Source organism: Vulpes vulpes, chromosome 13, assembly GCF_048418805.1.
Source record: "Vulpes vulpes isolate BD-2025 chromosome 13, VulVul3, whole genome shotgun sequence".
NCBI classification, from domain to species: domain Eukaryota; kingdom Metazoa; phylum Chordata; class Mammalia; order Carnivora; family Canidae; genus Vulpes; species Vulpes vulpes.
The window spans coordinates 53133480-53148554 of record NC_132792.1 but is presented as its reverse complement, the minus strand read 5'-3'; the positions used below and the strand labels follow the sequence as shown (position 1 = coordinate 53148554).

Genomic DNA, 15075 nt, shown 5'->3' with positions numbered 1-15075 from the left:
TAAAATATATATATATGTATATATACATTTATGTGTGTGTGTGTATATATATATATATGTATGTATGTATGTATTGCAAAAGATCCATTTAAAGTGCAAGGTAGACCATAGATTTTAATAAAACAGAGTCCATAGTCTGTTTATTGATATGGTTGAGTTCCACATTGATAAAAAAATCCACAATCATCTGAAAAGGCTATTAAAACTCTCCTTATATTTCCAACTAAAAAATCTGTGTAAGGCCAGATTTTCCTCATATACTTCAACTAAAACAACATATTGAGACAGATTGAATGCAGAAGCAGATATGAGAAACCAGATGTCTTTTATAAAGCCAGACATTTACAAAATTAAGCCAGAGAATTGCAAAATGTAAAATAATGTCATTCTTGTCACTTTTTTTTTCCTTTGGAAAATAGATTTCATTTAAAACATATTATTTATGGAAACATGTATGAGTTTATTATTTATATTTTTAACTGAATTAATAAATATTTAAAAAATTTTCAGTTTTAATTTCTCATATGATAAATATAAGCAGATATAATCACATAAACAAAAGCTCACTAGTGTTTTCAATAATTTTTGAGAATGTAATGGATATCTGAGACCAAAATGCTCCAGAAACACTAATGTAGACCAAGCCTTAAGCATATAGTAAACTACTCAAAAGCTTTTAACACACTTCCGATGATTTCATAAAGTAACAATTGAGAAGTTATATAATTGCATTTGTAATATGGGACAGGAAGAATTTTCCTTTTCTTTTAAACTTAAAAGAAATCATACCATTCATACTAGAGAGGAGACTTCAGTGCCTGCTGATGGCATTCTCTCCATTCTTTCTTCCAAGTCTGTGAGGCTCATTTCATATGTCCCCATTTACAGGAGTAAAATTAGCATGTTATCCAGTCACCATTTGGCTCATGACTCAATGTCACTATAAAAATCACTTTAGCAGCTTCATAGGCCCAACTTCTTTTAAGATACACATCTATGTGGAATGCTTCAATTTGTTTAATATAGGAGACGTAAGTACATACTTTTCCTAGCCTCTTGCAATCTCTCTAATTCTGTAAAATCTACAAGGGTAAAATCTTTTGGTTTATTCTCTTAAATAATTTGTATATATGATATTTAAAAAGGTAAAGAGCATAAACAAGAAAGACCAACATGAATCATGAATTCAGTTTAATAGTCCATTATACAAATGAAGAATCTTTAGAATAACAATATTCTGTTTCTTTTGTTAAAGAGTGAGAAAGTGAGATATATCTTTCAAGAAGGGAGAAAAGAAAGAGCAAGCTTGTTCCTTAGTCATGAATTTTGATTGGCTTTTTAGATATCAATATTTGGAGATTTATGCTTTAAAATTTAACGTAACTTTAAGTGGTACAGTACTTAAATAACAAAATGTGGTTTTTTTCCCTCTCTAATCAAACTATGAGTATTAGTATAATTGGCTGTTTTGTATAACTGGATACAAAAGGATATAATTTTATCCTGTTTTGCCATTTTGCTTTATCCACAAAATTCTAATTATAGCAACATAAACAGGAAACTTTAGTGGAGCCCACTTTGAGTAAATTTTGCAGGTTTTATTCTGATTAGTTTATTTTTATAAGGCCAGAGTGTGTACTAATTAAACTCTATTAAACCTCTACCAGCTGTTGACATTAGATTTTTTTAACCTTTATCATTTTTTGGTTATTAGACATAATCATTTAGCAATAGCTTCCCCAGAATATCTAAGCAAAACTACAAGTCATTATACAGTGGAGTATTTGGTGTAAAAGATATTTCTGGTCTCTGATAGTCATTTCACTTAACGGAAGAGCTGTGTCTAAATGTTTAATTGAAAGAAAAAATAACATAGCTGCCATACATGAAAAAATATCTTTTTTTCAGCATTTAATGGGAATTCACTATTATCATGGAAAGAGAGAGAGAGAAAAAAAAAAAAAGACTACACAGCACCTATATATTTTATTTAAAAATGTAATTGTGTTCTTCATTCACGTATTTATGTTTGCTATTTGTCAGCTATTTTTCTTTTAACTGAAAAATAAGTCTATTGTCCAGAGAAAGAAAATGTAATGAAAGTGAAATACTATTTTTATGATGGCTATTACTATAATAATAATTTTAATGGACTAAAGTGGAATACACAATACTTAGCACATCAGTCTAGTAGCTATGTTTTATAAGTACTTAAGGAGAGAAGTTTGTAAGATTAAGCTCTTCTCACATTCAGCATTAGTGTCTTTCAAGCCAATTGAAAGCCATATATATACATTTTGAAGGTGAACCTAATATACATTTACACCTGTCATAACCCCATTTCTTATTCCATGTGCTTATTATTTAAGAGAACACTAAGTGAAAATTCAAATTAAGTTGTTGGCTCCCCTCTTTATACATAGAATTACTGCCAGGATCTTTTAACATTCCCAGATATACAAATCACAACACAGTACACATTCTTTTAATTCTTATTTTCTCATGAAAAATGTCACATTTTTTACCTGTCTCATTCTTGATATTTCAAATCTCCTTAAAACTATTAAAAACAAAGTAAATTAGATATTAAGACCTGACAGTCACATGTATTATTATGACAGTCTACATAGAAAAATGATAATGGCAAAAAAATAAGAATTTCTATTGCAAAATGTAATGCTTTCTATGCAAAACCCATAGACTTGGGTTAAGTCATATACTTAACTGCTAAGTAATACTCTGTGTATTACTTAGCAGTCACTTAATAATCTCTAAGATTTATTTTCCTCATCTGAAAATGAGGATATTTTTGTCTGCTCCATAGCATTATTAGATGAAAAATGATAGCAGTTGTGCTTTTTTAAAAGCCTGTGTTTTAAAAACCCATAAAGAGACTAAGAGTGAGAGACAGTAACAGTGATTATGAGACAAACTTATTCCTGTAACTTCACCTTTCCTTAAACTTTTATGAGATAATATTTATTAGGCTTATATGCATGTCACAGAATTGTCTAGTCCTCAGATTCTCCACCTATAAACATTTATGAATTTTTAGGATTTGGTAATTTAGTATAAATAGGGAAGAGGGAAGTTTTCTGTGGCTACTGAAGGATGCAAAATGTTTTTTCTGTATTGTTTAGTTGTATTTAATATACTTCATTCAGCACTGAGTATATGCAAAGGACTCTACTAGAAATTATATGTAATTAAAACATGTAGTTCCTGCTTTGTTGGAGCTTATGATCTGTCTAGGAGGAGAGGTAATTATAATGCCAGTTAGAATTTAAGTGCTCTGTAATAGGTACAAGTCAAGGCCCAAGCAGAAGTGCCAGCTGAAAAGATAGGGAAAAGAAGACAGAGAGAGATGGCACTTGGCTGAATTCTGAGACAAGTCCATTTCAACAAGCAAGTTTGTCAGAGGAAGGCATTTGAATTAGAATCACAGGCTTGAGCAATAGAGCAGCTGAGAAACTCTGGAAAAATATTGTGCCTTATTCTGCAAGGGACCTAGCGTAAGAGCTAGTGGTTGAAGGTAAGGCAACAAAAGTAAGTTCTTTCCAGATTGTGGAAAACTCAGCAATAATCCTGAGATCTTTTCCTGTGTTTTACAAGGAGTAAAAATGAATGAGATCAAATAAAAACCAACATGACCAGTCAAGTGATTACACATGGCTATTGAGTGAGAGAAAAAAGCACAAGTATGCTCCAACAAAGTGTATTAGTGAGGCCAGTTTACTCTATTTGTGTTTCGTTGTCGTCTTATTTTGTTTTATTGAATTTGAAATGCTTGTGCAGAACTAGGTGAAAATATCTATTTAGCAATAGATATTTTCTCATGAAAAATGTCACATTTTTTACCTGTCTCATTCTTGATATTTCAAATCTCCTTAAAACTATTAAAAACAAAGTAAATTAGATATTAAGCCGTGTATGTGTGAGGAGCCTAAGGAAAAAAGTCTGAACAGGAGATGCATACTTTTGCATTATCCATAGTGAGGAATTAAAAGCCACAGGATTAGATGAGTATTTCAAGTTCAAAAGGAAAGAAGTAAAAAAGGCTAAGGACTGACCCTGAATTCCTACAAAATGTGCTGTAGGAAGAGAAATCTGAAGAATACAAAAGTCAAATAGGATGGAATGAGGATAGTAAGGTGACAGCTGTGGTGTTTTGTTTTCTTTTATCAGTACCCACCATGTACCAAATATTTTGTTAGGTTCTTTAGATACATAATGCAGATAAATTGTCATAGCCACCTTAAGAACTAAGTATATTTATCACAATTTATAGATAAAACATTGAGTACAGAAATATGGAAAGTCTAGATTAAATTACAGAGAGCTATAATAATACCTTTAATAATCTTGCCTCTGTAGCTTGCATTATGTGCCAGGGTAGAGTTTCAAGGAGAATGTAACTGGCAATATTAAGTATTATTGAGAATTCAAACAGGATGGGCACTCTCCAGAAACTTAATAATTAAGCAGCTATTTAATGTTAATACAAACCATTTTAGTGATCTATAAGAAAGTAATCTCCAAAAAAAAATATACTACATAAAAGCCAGTGGAATACAGAAATTTTCAAGTTTTGTTCAAGGAAAGTAAGAAAATAAAAGTAGCTGAAACCTTCTGAGAAATTTAATAAAGAAAAGAGATAGTTATGCAAAGATGTATCTTTATACAGGTATAAAGATGTATAAAGGTTGAAGAAAGAATATTTCGTTAAATGATTGGAGTTTTTTGTTGTTGGTTTTGATTTTGGGTTTTTGTTTATTTAGTAAGAGGACTTGAACATGCTTATAGACTTATGGGAAAATGCAGAGGATAAAGAAGAAATTATTATTGAGGAAAAAATAATGGATGGAGCAAGGTCCTACAGGAGGTGACAGGAAATATAATTAATATCATATCTTAGAAAGAAAGAGCCTAGGTCAACCAGAAAAGAAGAAATAATGTTTTACAGAGAAATGTGTTTGAGAGAGGAAGAAATTTAAAAGAATTTGCAGTAGATGTCCTATGTCTTCTAAGAGAAGGAAGATGCAAAGTCATCTCTTAATGCAAGTGGTATCTGGTTGTGTGGCCTGTAAAGCATTTGGAATCCTTCCCACAGAGAAAAGCATATGAAAGAGTCAACTAGAGGTGAACTAAAGAATTTCTGAACAACTCAGAGTGTATACTAATAATAGAATCGAAAATTTCTAGTTGAGCCAACTGGCACAATTTTGTGACTTTTTCTGGTAACACTCAGTTACCCAGTTAATGAGATCAGAGAAAGTGCTCCATACTGTTTTCCTAGGTGAAGCTTATTAGGAAGATCAAAGTGACAGTAGGTCAAAGGAACTTCTTGATGCCAATAAGAAGTTACATAAAATTGGTCAGCAACTGATCCAGACTGGATCTAGAGGAAGCTTAAAAAGGATTAAAGGAATTAAAAAAATCAGTGTGAAGAACAGATTCATTAAGAAAAAAAGAATAAGTGAATATTCTTTTTTCAAGAATAGGTGGTTATGGCTATGAAAGAAATCTCCAAACTCGAAATTTTTGAAATGAGATATTTTTAAGTGATCGTTGTTTTTACATCTTCGCATGAAGTGTCATTAAGCATCATGCCATTCAGCTGTCCTATTACTTATTAGAAAATGGAAGACCAAGAGGTCAAGTGATTTTCCAAAAGGATCTTCTGAGGAGCATTTTGAAATTTTAAGTAAAAAGTAGTCATTAAATCATATTCCCTTAAAAATAATAGTAGATATAGTTGAGTGAATGGAAACCAATGTTATTGATAATATAATCACAGTAAGTAGTCGTATACATATTTTTCCCATTTCAAATGTATATTATGCTATTCTTCCCTCCTTTCTGTTTCAGCTTCCTCTTAAAGAAGAGAAAATATAAAAGTTTTCTCTAGATTGAATTAGTAGCTCCTCATCAATATGCATTGGGGGAACTAAGTCTAAAAGAATGTGCTACTGACTGCTTTCCTAAATTGCAGTGTAGATGGCATCAAGTTATTTCAGAGTGTGTGCATGCCATGATGATGTATGGGTTCCAACTTTTACTTCCCCCATATTTCTTATTTTTTTAAAGATTTTATTTATTTATTCATGAGAGACAGAGAGAGAGAGGCAGAGACACAGGCAGAGGCAGAAGCAGGCTCCATGCAGGAAGCCCAATGTGGGACTCGATCCCAGGATCACACCCTGGGATGAAGGCAGCGCTAAACCGCTGAGCCACCTGGGCTGCCCATATTTCTTATCTTTTGAAAAGATTCCTTTCTCTTGATTATTGATATGTTCTTAATCTTAAACTATAAAAAATGTAATTGGAATAGGAGGGAAATGATTTCACTTTAAAATTCTGTTTAGACAATACAACAGAAATTTATTGTTTCTTCTATCCATCTTTCTTTTGATTTTTAGGGAAGAACATAAATTTAAACAGAAAAAAACTAAAGATTTGGTTTTGGTAGTTTTTTGTTAATGCATATATCATATTTTACCCTGAGGGACACCTGGGTGGTTCAGTGGTTGAGTGTCTGCCTTTGGCTCAGGTTGTGATCCTGGGGTCCTGGGATTGAGTCCCACATCCGGCTCCCTGCAGGGAACCTGCTTCTCCCTGGGCCTATGTCTCTGACTCACTCTCTCTCTTTCTTTCTGTGTGCCTCATGAATAAATAAATAAATAAAATCTTTTTTAAAAAAGTACCTTGAGGGATCCCTGGGTGGCGCAGTGGTTTGGCGCTTGCCTTTGGCCCAGGGCGCGATCCTGGAGACCCGGGATCGAATCCCACGTCAGGCTCCCGGTGCATGGAGCCTGCTTCTCCCTCTGCCTATGTCTCTGCCTCTCTCTCTCTCTGTGACTATCATAAATAAATAAAAAAATTAAAAAAAAAAGTACCTTGAAAATATTTTATTTCATTGAGTCTTTAAGCATATATATTACAAGTTTGGAAAAGTCACTTTCACTGGCTTTTTTTTTTTTTTTTTTTTTTTAGGGCGGGTGGGGCAGAGGGAGAGGGAGAAAGAGGATCTTAAACAGGCTTCACACAGGGGTTGATCTCACAACCCTGAAATCATGACCTGAGCTGAAATCAAGAGTGTGACTTAACCGATTAAGCCACCCAGGCACCCCTCATTGACTCCTTTTTAAACTTGAACATTTTATTTCAAAGATTCAGTCAAGAAAGATTGTTATTCCTCTCAAGCAATGACTTAACTAGGGGGCCAAAGGGAGCCATCCTCCTGGACTTGAAGCAGTTATTTGGTCACTGACATTGCTTAAAATTGCTTGCACATGGTGATGATAAAAAGCAAACTGAATTTTGGTTAATTTCATTATTAGACTCTGCAGACAATGTACTTGCATTCTGCTTATCTCTAGGATGGACCAATTTCCATTCTGCCCCCAACCTTGGTATGCTACTGATCTCAGGTTCTTCTCTCTGCCTTTGAAGACTGACTGAAATAGTATTAGAGAAGGAGAATTTTATGATCTAAACCAGGTGTCCACAAATTATGGTATTCAGGCCAAATCTGATCCTATTACTATTTTTGCAAATACAGTTTCTTTGACATTTAATGTAATTACTTTAACTACTTTTGCACTACAACCACAAAACTGAGTAGCTGGAATAGAGACCATTTAGCCCTCAAAGCCTAATTTATTTACCATCAGGCCTTTACAGAAAAAATTCCCTGATGTTAGATCAAGGATTAAAGCATTACTTGCTCTGTGGACACCTAAGCAAGACCATTATTTCACGTTCATATTGTAGGCCAATAATTTAGTAAGTGTCTTTGTTAAATGTTACCATTCACCAACCTTATATTAGTTTTTCTTTGTTTTGTAGTCCCTGCTATGTGGATATTTGTTAGCAATGACTGATGTGGAAACTACATATGCAGATTTCATTGCTTCAGGAAGAACAGGTAGAAGAAATGCAATACATGATATCCTGGTTTCCTCTGCAAGTGGCAACAGCAATGAATTAGCCTTGAAATTAGCAGGTCTTGATATCAACAAGACAGGTGAGTTGCTTGACACACATCTCTCTCTGAACATGGGATGATTTGTAGCATTTCACTAAGTAGGATTAAAACATGAAAAATCACCTTTGAAAGTAATTTAGTAGAGTTATAAACAGTCTAAGGAAGATAAGTCAGGGACTAATCTCTTAATCACTCATACTCCATTTTCAATGACTCTTCTTTATAGGGTTTTCCACTCAAATGCAGAATCCTTAATCTTATTTTGGTAATGCAATCAATAAAACACATAGGTTTTTAAAAAAAAATCCTAATCTCTATAAAAGCTCTGAAATTTCTATATAGAATATTTAACAAAATTGGAGCCCTTCAATATCGGCCATCTATAATATTTCAATAACCATTTCAAAGGCACAGGGTCTCTGGGACCAATTCTATTGAAAAAATGGAAGTAAAATTACATCAGTGTCTTTGGTAAAAAGGTCTTACAGTTTTCTTTTCATGATAGAACTAGTGTGTGGAAAATTTGTCTTATTATTGGGCCTTGCACTCTTCCTACCCAAGTAATCAGACTTTACCAATGAAAAAGTAAAACAAGTTTGTAATATCAAAGTATTTCTGAGTATTTAAATAAATCCCAATAGTTCTTTCATTCATAGCTTTTGCAAGATTTAAAACTGGATGTCTTTCCCTAACAAATCTTGTGTAAAAATAATCTTTAAAAGTGAAAAAATGGAGTTTACCACAGAGGAACCACAAAGTTGTGTACATGAAAAGCACTTAGGAGTTTCTGACTCATGGTAACCACTCAGTACTTCTTTGCTATTAGAATTTTTATGATGGTAAAGCTTTCTGGTTATTGGAAAACGGAGTCAGAGTTTTATGTTAATGAAACAGCTAAACAACATTACCCTAAAATACCTAGGGATAGTACTTTATTCAATGGCTAAGGGTCAGCAGGTCACAGATTGGTCTTTTCAAATTCAAATTGAAAATAAAACTTTACTACCACCACCTTGGAAATATACAGGCTTATGCATACTTTAGGTTTTGTTGTTTCTCTGTTATTTACTACTAGAAGTTACTTAGGAAAGCAGCTGTCAGAAAGGACTTAGGGAATTATTGCAATTTGGTTGCATGAAGTAAGTAAAATTTTTTCTGTGGTCTTTGAGAGTTTTCTAATTTCTTTTATGAGATTTATATTTTTATTTGTAAATTAATATTCTATTTTAAATAATCTGCATTAATTTTAGACACCTCTAATATTATTGATAGAGCAGTTCTATTTCTTCCTCTTCAGTCTTCACTGAAATTAAGACTCATCATCATTAAGACCTAGCTTATACAAGAGAATATATTAAATTATATAACAAGTGAAATAAATTGATTTCATATTAATAAATATAATAAAATACCTATATTTTATATTAGCAGTATTATTAAACAAGTTAAATTAATCAAAATATATTTATGCTATCAAATGCCTTCTTTTCTAAACATTTCTATATTTTAATTACTATTCTCCAGGCTCCTGAAAATTTTTGTCCAGCAACAGGCAAAATATAAACAGTAGTAACTTTTTTATTATTCTAAGTACAAAGAACTAAATATAGTAACTGCAATTATGACAAATATATAATGACAAATGCAATATCAATAGCTGAATATTATGAGGGACTTCTGTAATTCTTGAGTGTTTCAACTTCTTTTTAGTTTATACTCAACAATATTGCTGTCCCATGTTTATTTCAACTTTCTAACAAGCATCTATTTAGCCACGAATCTGTGACTGCAGCATTATGCTAAGCCGTGAGAAGTGTTTTCTGACACCTAGAAAGTTCCAAGCTCCATGGAAGTCAAATTCCTCATCTTGTATTTATGCAGTCAGTTTCATCCTTAAATATTCTTCTGTCTTGTATCTGCCCTAATTTGACTTCATTCTTTTGGTTACCAAGAGCTTTTCATATTTATCAAGTTTTTGTTGTATGCTAAATCTACACATCTCAGATTCAGGCCATCTACACATTTTGGGAGGCTATTCATTGCTGTAATAATGAAAGTAGTTTGTGAACATGATATATAATGCCTGGTTATACTCTGAAAACCCCTTTAGAAACAGAATATATATATTTATGTAGAACTGCTTTTAATTTCCTTATAGTATCTGGTGAAATGTTTTGTGTATACTCATTAAGAATAAAGGAGAAATTGCCTCTTAACACATCCATTTAAAGAATGGAACAGCCTACTCACCTCTATCTATTTGAATTATGGTAACAAACACTCAGCAAATATTGATATAGTTTATGTTCTTCAAGGGCAGACTGGAGGCCATAACTATCTGGCCAGAGACCCATGAGCTAACATAATGTCCCTTCATCTTGTACTGTTGCTTTTAATTTTTTTTAAGATTTTATTTATTTATTCATGAAAGACACGGAGAGAGAGAGAAGCAGAGACACAGGCAGAGAGAGAAGCAGGCTCCACGCAGGGAGCCTGATATAGGATTAGATCCCGGGTCTCCAGGACCATACCCTGGGCTGAAGGCAGCGCTAAACCGCTGAGCCACTCAGGGTAAAGTAACTAAACATCTGAGAAAGCAGGTGGGTTCTCAACAAGTAATATAAATAACGTAAAATGCAATTTTAAATATTTCTTAAAATAAGACAGGAGTGAAATAGTAAACTGGCTTCCTATTCTGATTTCTGCCTAAAATCACTTTCAATTTCTGCAACCTGTGAAACTCTAAGTGTCAAAACCTGGCCTTGAGATTTCCTAGCTATTTATCAAAAGCATAGGTGATCACTAAGCACTGTATAAATTATTATTTTGTTTTTGAGCCATGCTGTCCCTAGTTCACAGAACCAGAATTAGCCAGCCTTTGAAACACTAATTGAAGAATTGATTACCAATAAAATATTCTTGTCTCTATGAGAACTTCAGACTTTTTGAGTATCTCTGAAATTCCCAATATGATATCTTAAGAGTCAGTAAATATAGACAATAGTTTTTACTTTGCCTTTATCTTTTTCTCATTGTCTCTTACAGAAGGTGAAGAAGATGCACAACGAAGTTCCACAGAACAAAGTGGGGAAGCCCAGGGAGAAGCAGCAAAATCTGAAAGCTAAAGCCCACTTTGATAACTTCAGCAACATCTGACAATGTCTCAAATCTCCAGGCCTGGCTGGAATGCATTTGTTTCCATGAGTGAAAAAGGGGGGGGAAATATAGCTGTGCTGCATTGTAAGAATCTGCTCATTATCATGTTAAAAATGGGGGCAGAGGCTGTGGCTGCAGACAGACTTTTCTCTACCTCTGTCATTAGCAATGGTTGAAATCATGTGGCTTGTGTTTGGATGTCATTTTTGTATGGATCTTTTCACTTGACCATATGACAAAATGCTTGTAGAGAGTAGCACTGACCTAGATGATGATTCTTCCTGTAGCATCTGGCCCCTCACAATGTCAGAGGATTTAATTGTGTCTAATTGCAAAAGGTTGGTTGAACCCCAGAGTTTAAATATCTCTGGTCCAAGTATTCACCCAGTAAAAGAACCATCCAGAAAGCACTGTTTTTTAGCATTATGTATCTGTGTGTTCCTGCTGTGTTATTTACACTGTTTTGTATTGTATAATAGATGCTCAGCACTGCCCCCTTCTTTGATTGCTTATGAGAAACAAAAATAATGTATGTTACTGTGAATTTTTATACCACTCATTTTTAAAAGGGCTGCCTTTTTCCTTCTCCACAGTGTGGTGGTGTACACAGGATAGATCGCACTTTTTTTAAACTTAATCTTTCCCCTTGATTCACTGTTGGTGAATTTATTAAGTCTAACCAATGAATTAAGACTCTTTTGCTTTATTATACAGGCATTTGAAACTATCTGTTAATGTGAATTTTACTTGAATTCAGTCTGTTTGGTGTCTGCACAGACCAGAATTCAATATGCAAATTTTGTTTTATTTTCAATTGGAGAACTTTTCCCAACTAATATATTTTTTAAAAGTTTTTAATTAGGATTTTGGATAATCAAGATGGTGGGAAAGACAAAACAAGATAATATTAAGAACGGGAAACATTTTGTTCTTATGGAATCAAACTTCTCAATGTTGTATGCTACTATTTAAATTTGGAGGACAACTTATCTGCATGGAGCTGTAACAGATGGAAAAAATTATCTTGCAATCATGTGGACACCAATCACAAAAGTAAAGCCCTTGCATTGTGTTTTTCATGTCTTTTTTCAGCCCTATCAGATACAAATGTTATTATGCACTTTTTAATGTTTGTAAACTTTTACTAACAATTAGTGTGAATTGCATTCTGATACAATAATAATTATCATTAGATGCTAACAAAATACTGTTGATAGCCTCTGCTGTGTTTTGACATCATGGTTCTTCTATGGAAAGTTTCTGTGAGCTATGTAATCCCATTGGTCAGTATTATAAAATCATTTATCAGTAGTAATAAATAAGGAACCAGTAATATGCCAATGGCTCATGGATAACTGGACAAATAACAGATAACAGGAAGACCCTTTACAATAAATACCCCACTTAATTATCCTCAAGGTCTTAGAGATAGTCCCATGTGAGGTAGGTTAAGCAGCATTTCCACAGATAATCTCCATGGACATACTGGGAATTCAGCCCTCCTCTGTAGCTGCTTATAGGATAAAAGGCCAGTTTGCCCTCATTTCCCCTTATAGTATTTTCCAAATAAGTAGGATAAGGGTGGGTATCATTTGGTCCTCAATCAGATATTACTAGAAAAAATGTTAATAGAATGAGTCTCTCAGAAAATAGAAGGAAGACTAAATATTAGAGTACTTCATTCTAACCAGTTAGGGTCCAAAATCTCAAGTTAAAATTAAAATAAATCCACCTGTTAATAGACTTACAAGTGGGAAGAGAGGTTCCTAAGCTTTTTTAGAAAATCTCTGGTAGTCCATTTAAAACATCCAACCCATAAAATCACTTTTTCAATATCCTCATTTACTATCCTCATGGCTTTCTTGTGAATCTAGATAAAGTTCTCTCCATCCTTAAAGTTGTGGAATTCCAAACTGATTACCTGTGATTTTGTTAAGTTTAGGACTAGTGCTGAGTGTATGTGGAGAGTTTATATTCCTATGTGATATACTATTATTAATGCATGTGGTGTCATGCTTGTCTTTGAATATATAATAGTGCTAAATTGCAAAGTCATATGGAGCTTTTGAATTATTTTGACCTTTTACTGCTACTTTGTCTGCTATATTCAAACCCAGAGGCATTCCCAAGCTAGAAGATAAAAATCAACTTTCCAAAATGTCCACATCCTATAAATGTTGCTCAGCAAAAGTCCACAGTGTCTTCCAAATTATATTGTAATATCTTTTACTTGCAAGTCAGTAATATACATGGGATTGAATTTTTAAGGAGAAAAGGAAAGGGTGGAAAACTAAGGCATTAGGTTGAGAATATGCAGTGAGTGCCTACTAACCAATGGACATTATGCTAATCACTTCCTAGCACATTTTCTCACATTTTATTTTTTCTCCTCAGATAATTTGATTAAAGAGGTAGTGTTATCCCATTTCACAGATTAAGAAGTTAAGGCTTAATAAGGTATAACTTTACAAGTTTAAAGAGCTAATAAATGATGAAAATTAAGATTTGAACCTATTTTTATCTGTTTCCAAGGAGCTTTCTACTGCACATGCCATAAAACTAAGCTAATTATAGAGCATCTTTATCTGTAAGGGAACATTTAGAGATAAACTGGTTCAATCTCCATATTTTAGAGAGGGAAGTGACTCTTGGAAGAGGAAATTGTTTTTCTCAAGGTTACCTAGAAGGGTAATGACACAGATGTGACCAGACCATACATAGTGCACTTAAAAAAAAAAAAAAAAGAAATTCAAGTAGAATTTATTTTGCGTGTTATACTCCCCCAAAATATTTTTCTGACATATAGTCTATGAATTTAGCATGGTTCAGAATTTTTTTGTGACATGCTACTCATTTTGTTTAATTAACTAGAAATAGGAAAATTTCAGTTTTTCAGCTCATTTGTCATAGGTATGAACTTGTCAAATTTACCTTCTATTAATTTAAACATCCTATGCCAACATACTGTTGTTCTCATAGTCCATAGAAATGTTTTTGTAATATATAACAGGCAGTCTTCAATTTTTAGGCAACACTCCAAGAACTGCTCACTGTAAATGCCCTACACTTGAGTCTTACTCAGACACAGTGAAAATGCACCATTTTTGAAGACGAATGATATTGCTCTTTCTCTTCAGAGAAGCAATAATGGGTAAAGAAATGTAACTGCTAGGGTAGCCAAGCTTCTGAGTGAAGCTTGTGGCAATAGGAAGACAATGTATAGTTATCAAGTAAATACAGGAAAGCATCTATGATTTATGATGTCTTAATAGGCCCCAAATTGTTCTTTAATTAAAGAGTGGCAGTCTCTGAAGTAATTTGTGAGCTTGTATGACTTTTGTATTTAGTAATGTTGCATGCTCACATAATTGATATTAAAAGTAATACATTTTTTCTGAAATGTGCACAGTCTATTAAGAGTATTTATTGAACATACACTATGTATTTGATGCTTGAGAAAGTGCTGCGAGTGAGAAAGGAGAAATTCAAAGCCTCAGCCATCCTGTGGTAGACATACCAGTATTCGGCCTCACTTTTTCTGGGCCTTTACTCCAATAATTTTCACCTCCACTTCCACTCTGGTAGCCCACTTCCTGTACTTCATCATCAATCAGAGCCAACTATTACATCCTACACCCCTATAGTTTTCACTTGCTCATCTGCAGGGCAGTGATTTTGAATCAGGAAAAAGATCAGTGTTTATCAGAATCCCTTGAAAGTTTTACAACACTCCTTCCTCCACCCATATACATCCTCTTTATCTCTCTCTCTCTCTCTCTCTCTCTCTCTCACTTCCCCTTGAGAACACTCCCTGTGCAACTTTGTCATTTTTTTCTGCCGCCCCCCTCCCCCACCGCCCTCACCCTCACCACCTGAGAACCACTAATTTGGAAAAGCTGCAAAGTTTCCAGAAGCTCCAGCTCTATTTATGC

The 15075-nt window shown here is 33.7% G+C and overlaps 1 protein-coding gene across 5 annotated transcripts in view; it reads left to right on the top strand.

Moving 5' to 3' along the window:
• PKIA (cAMP-dependent protein kinase inhibitor alpha) overlaps window positions 1-14547 on the top strand; it is a 97812-nt gene extending 83265 nt beyond the window's left edge. For 4 of the 5 annotated variants that reach the window (XM_072734443.1, XM_026012796.2, XM_072734445.1 and 1 more), the window contains 2 exons: window positions 7849-8026; window positions 11033-14547. In XM_072734443.1, the coding sequence (XP_072590544.1) occupies window positions 7849-8026; window positions 11033-11112 (258 nt within the window). In that variant the 3' untranslated portion in view covers window positions 11113-14547. Of the gene's footprint in view, window positions 1-886; window positions 1032-7848; window positions 8027-11032 lie in introns of those variants that run through there. The other variant, XM_072734444.1, reaches the window with a different exon arrangement.
• Window positions 14548-15075: the final 528 nt, after the last annotated feature.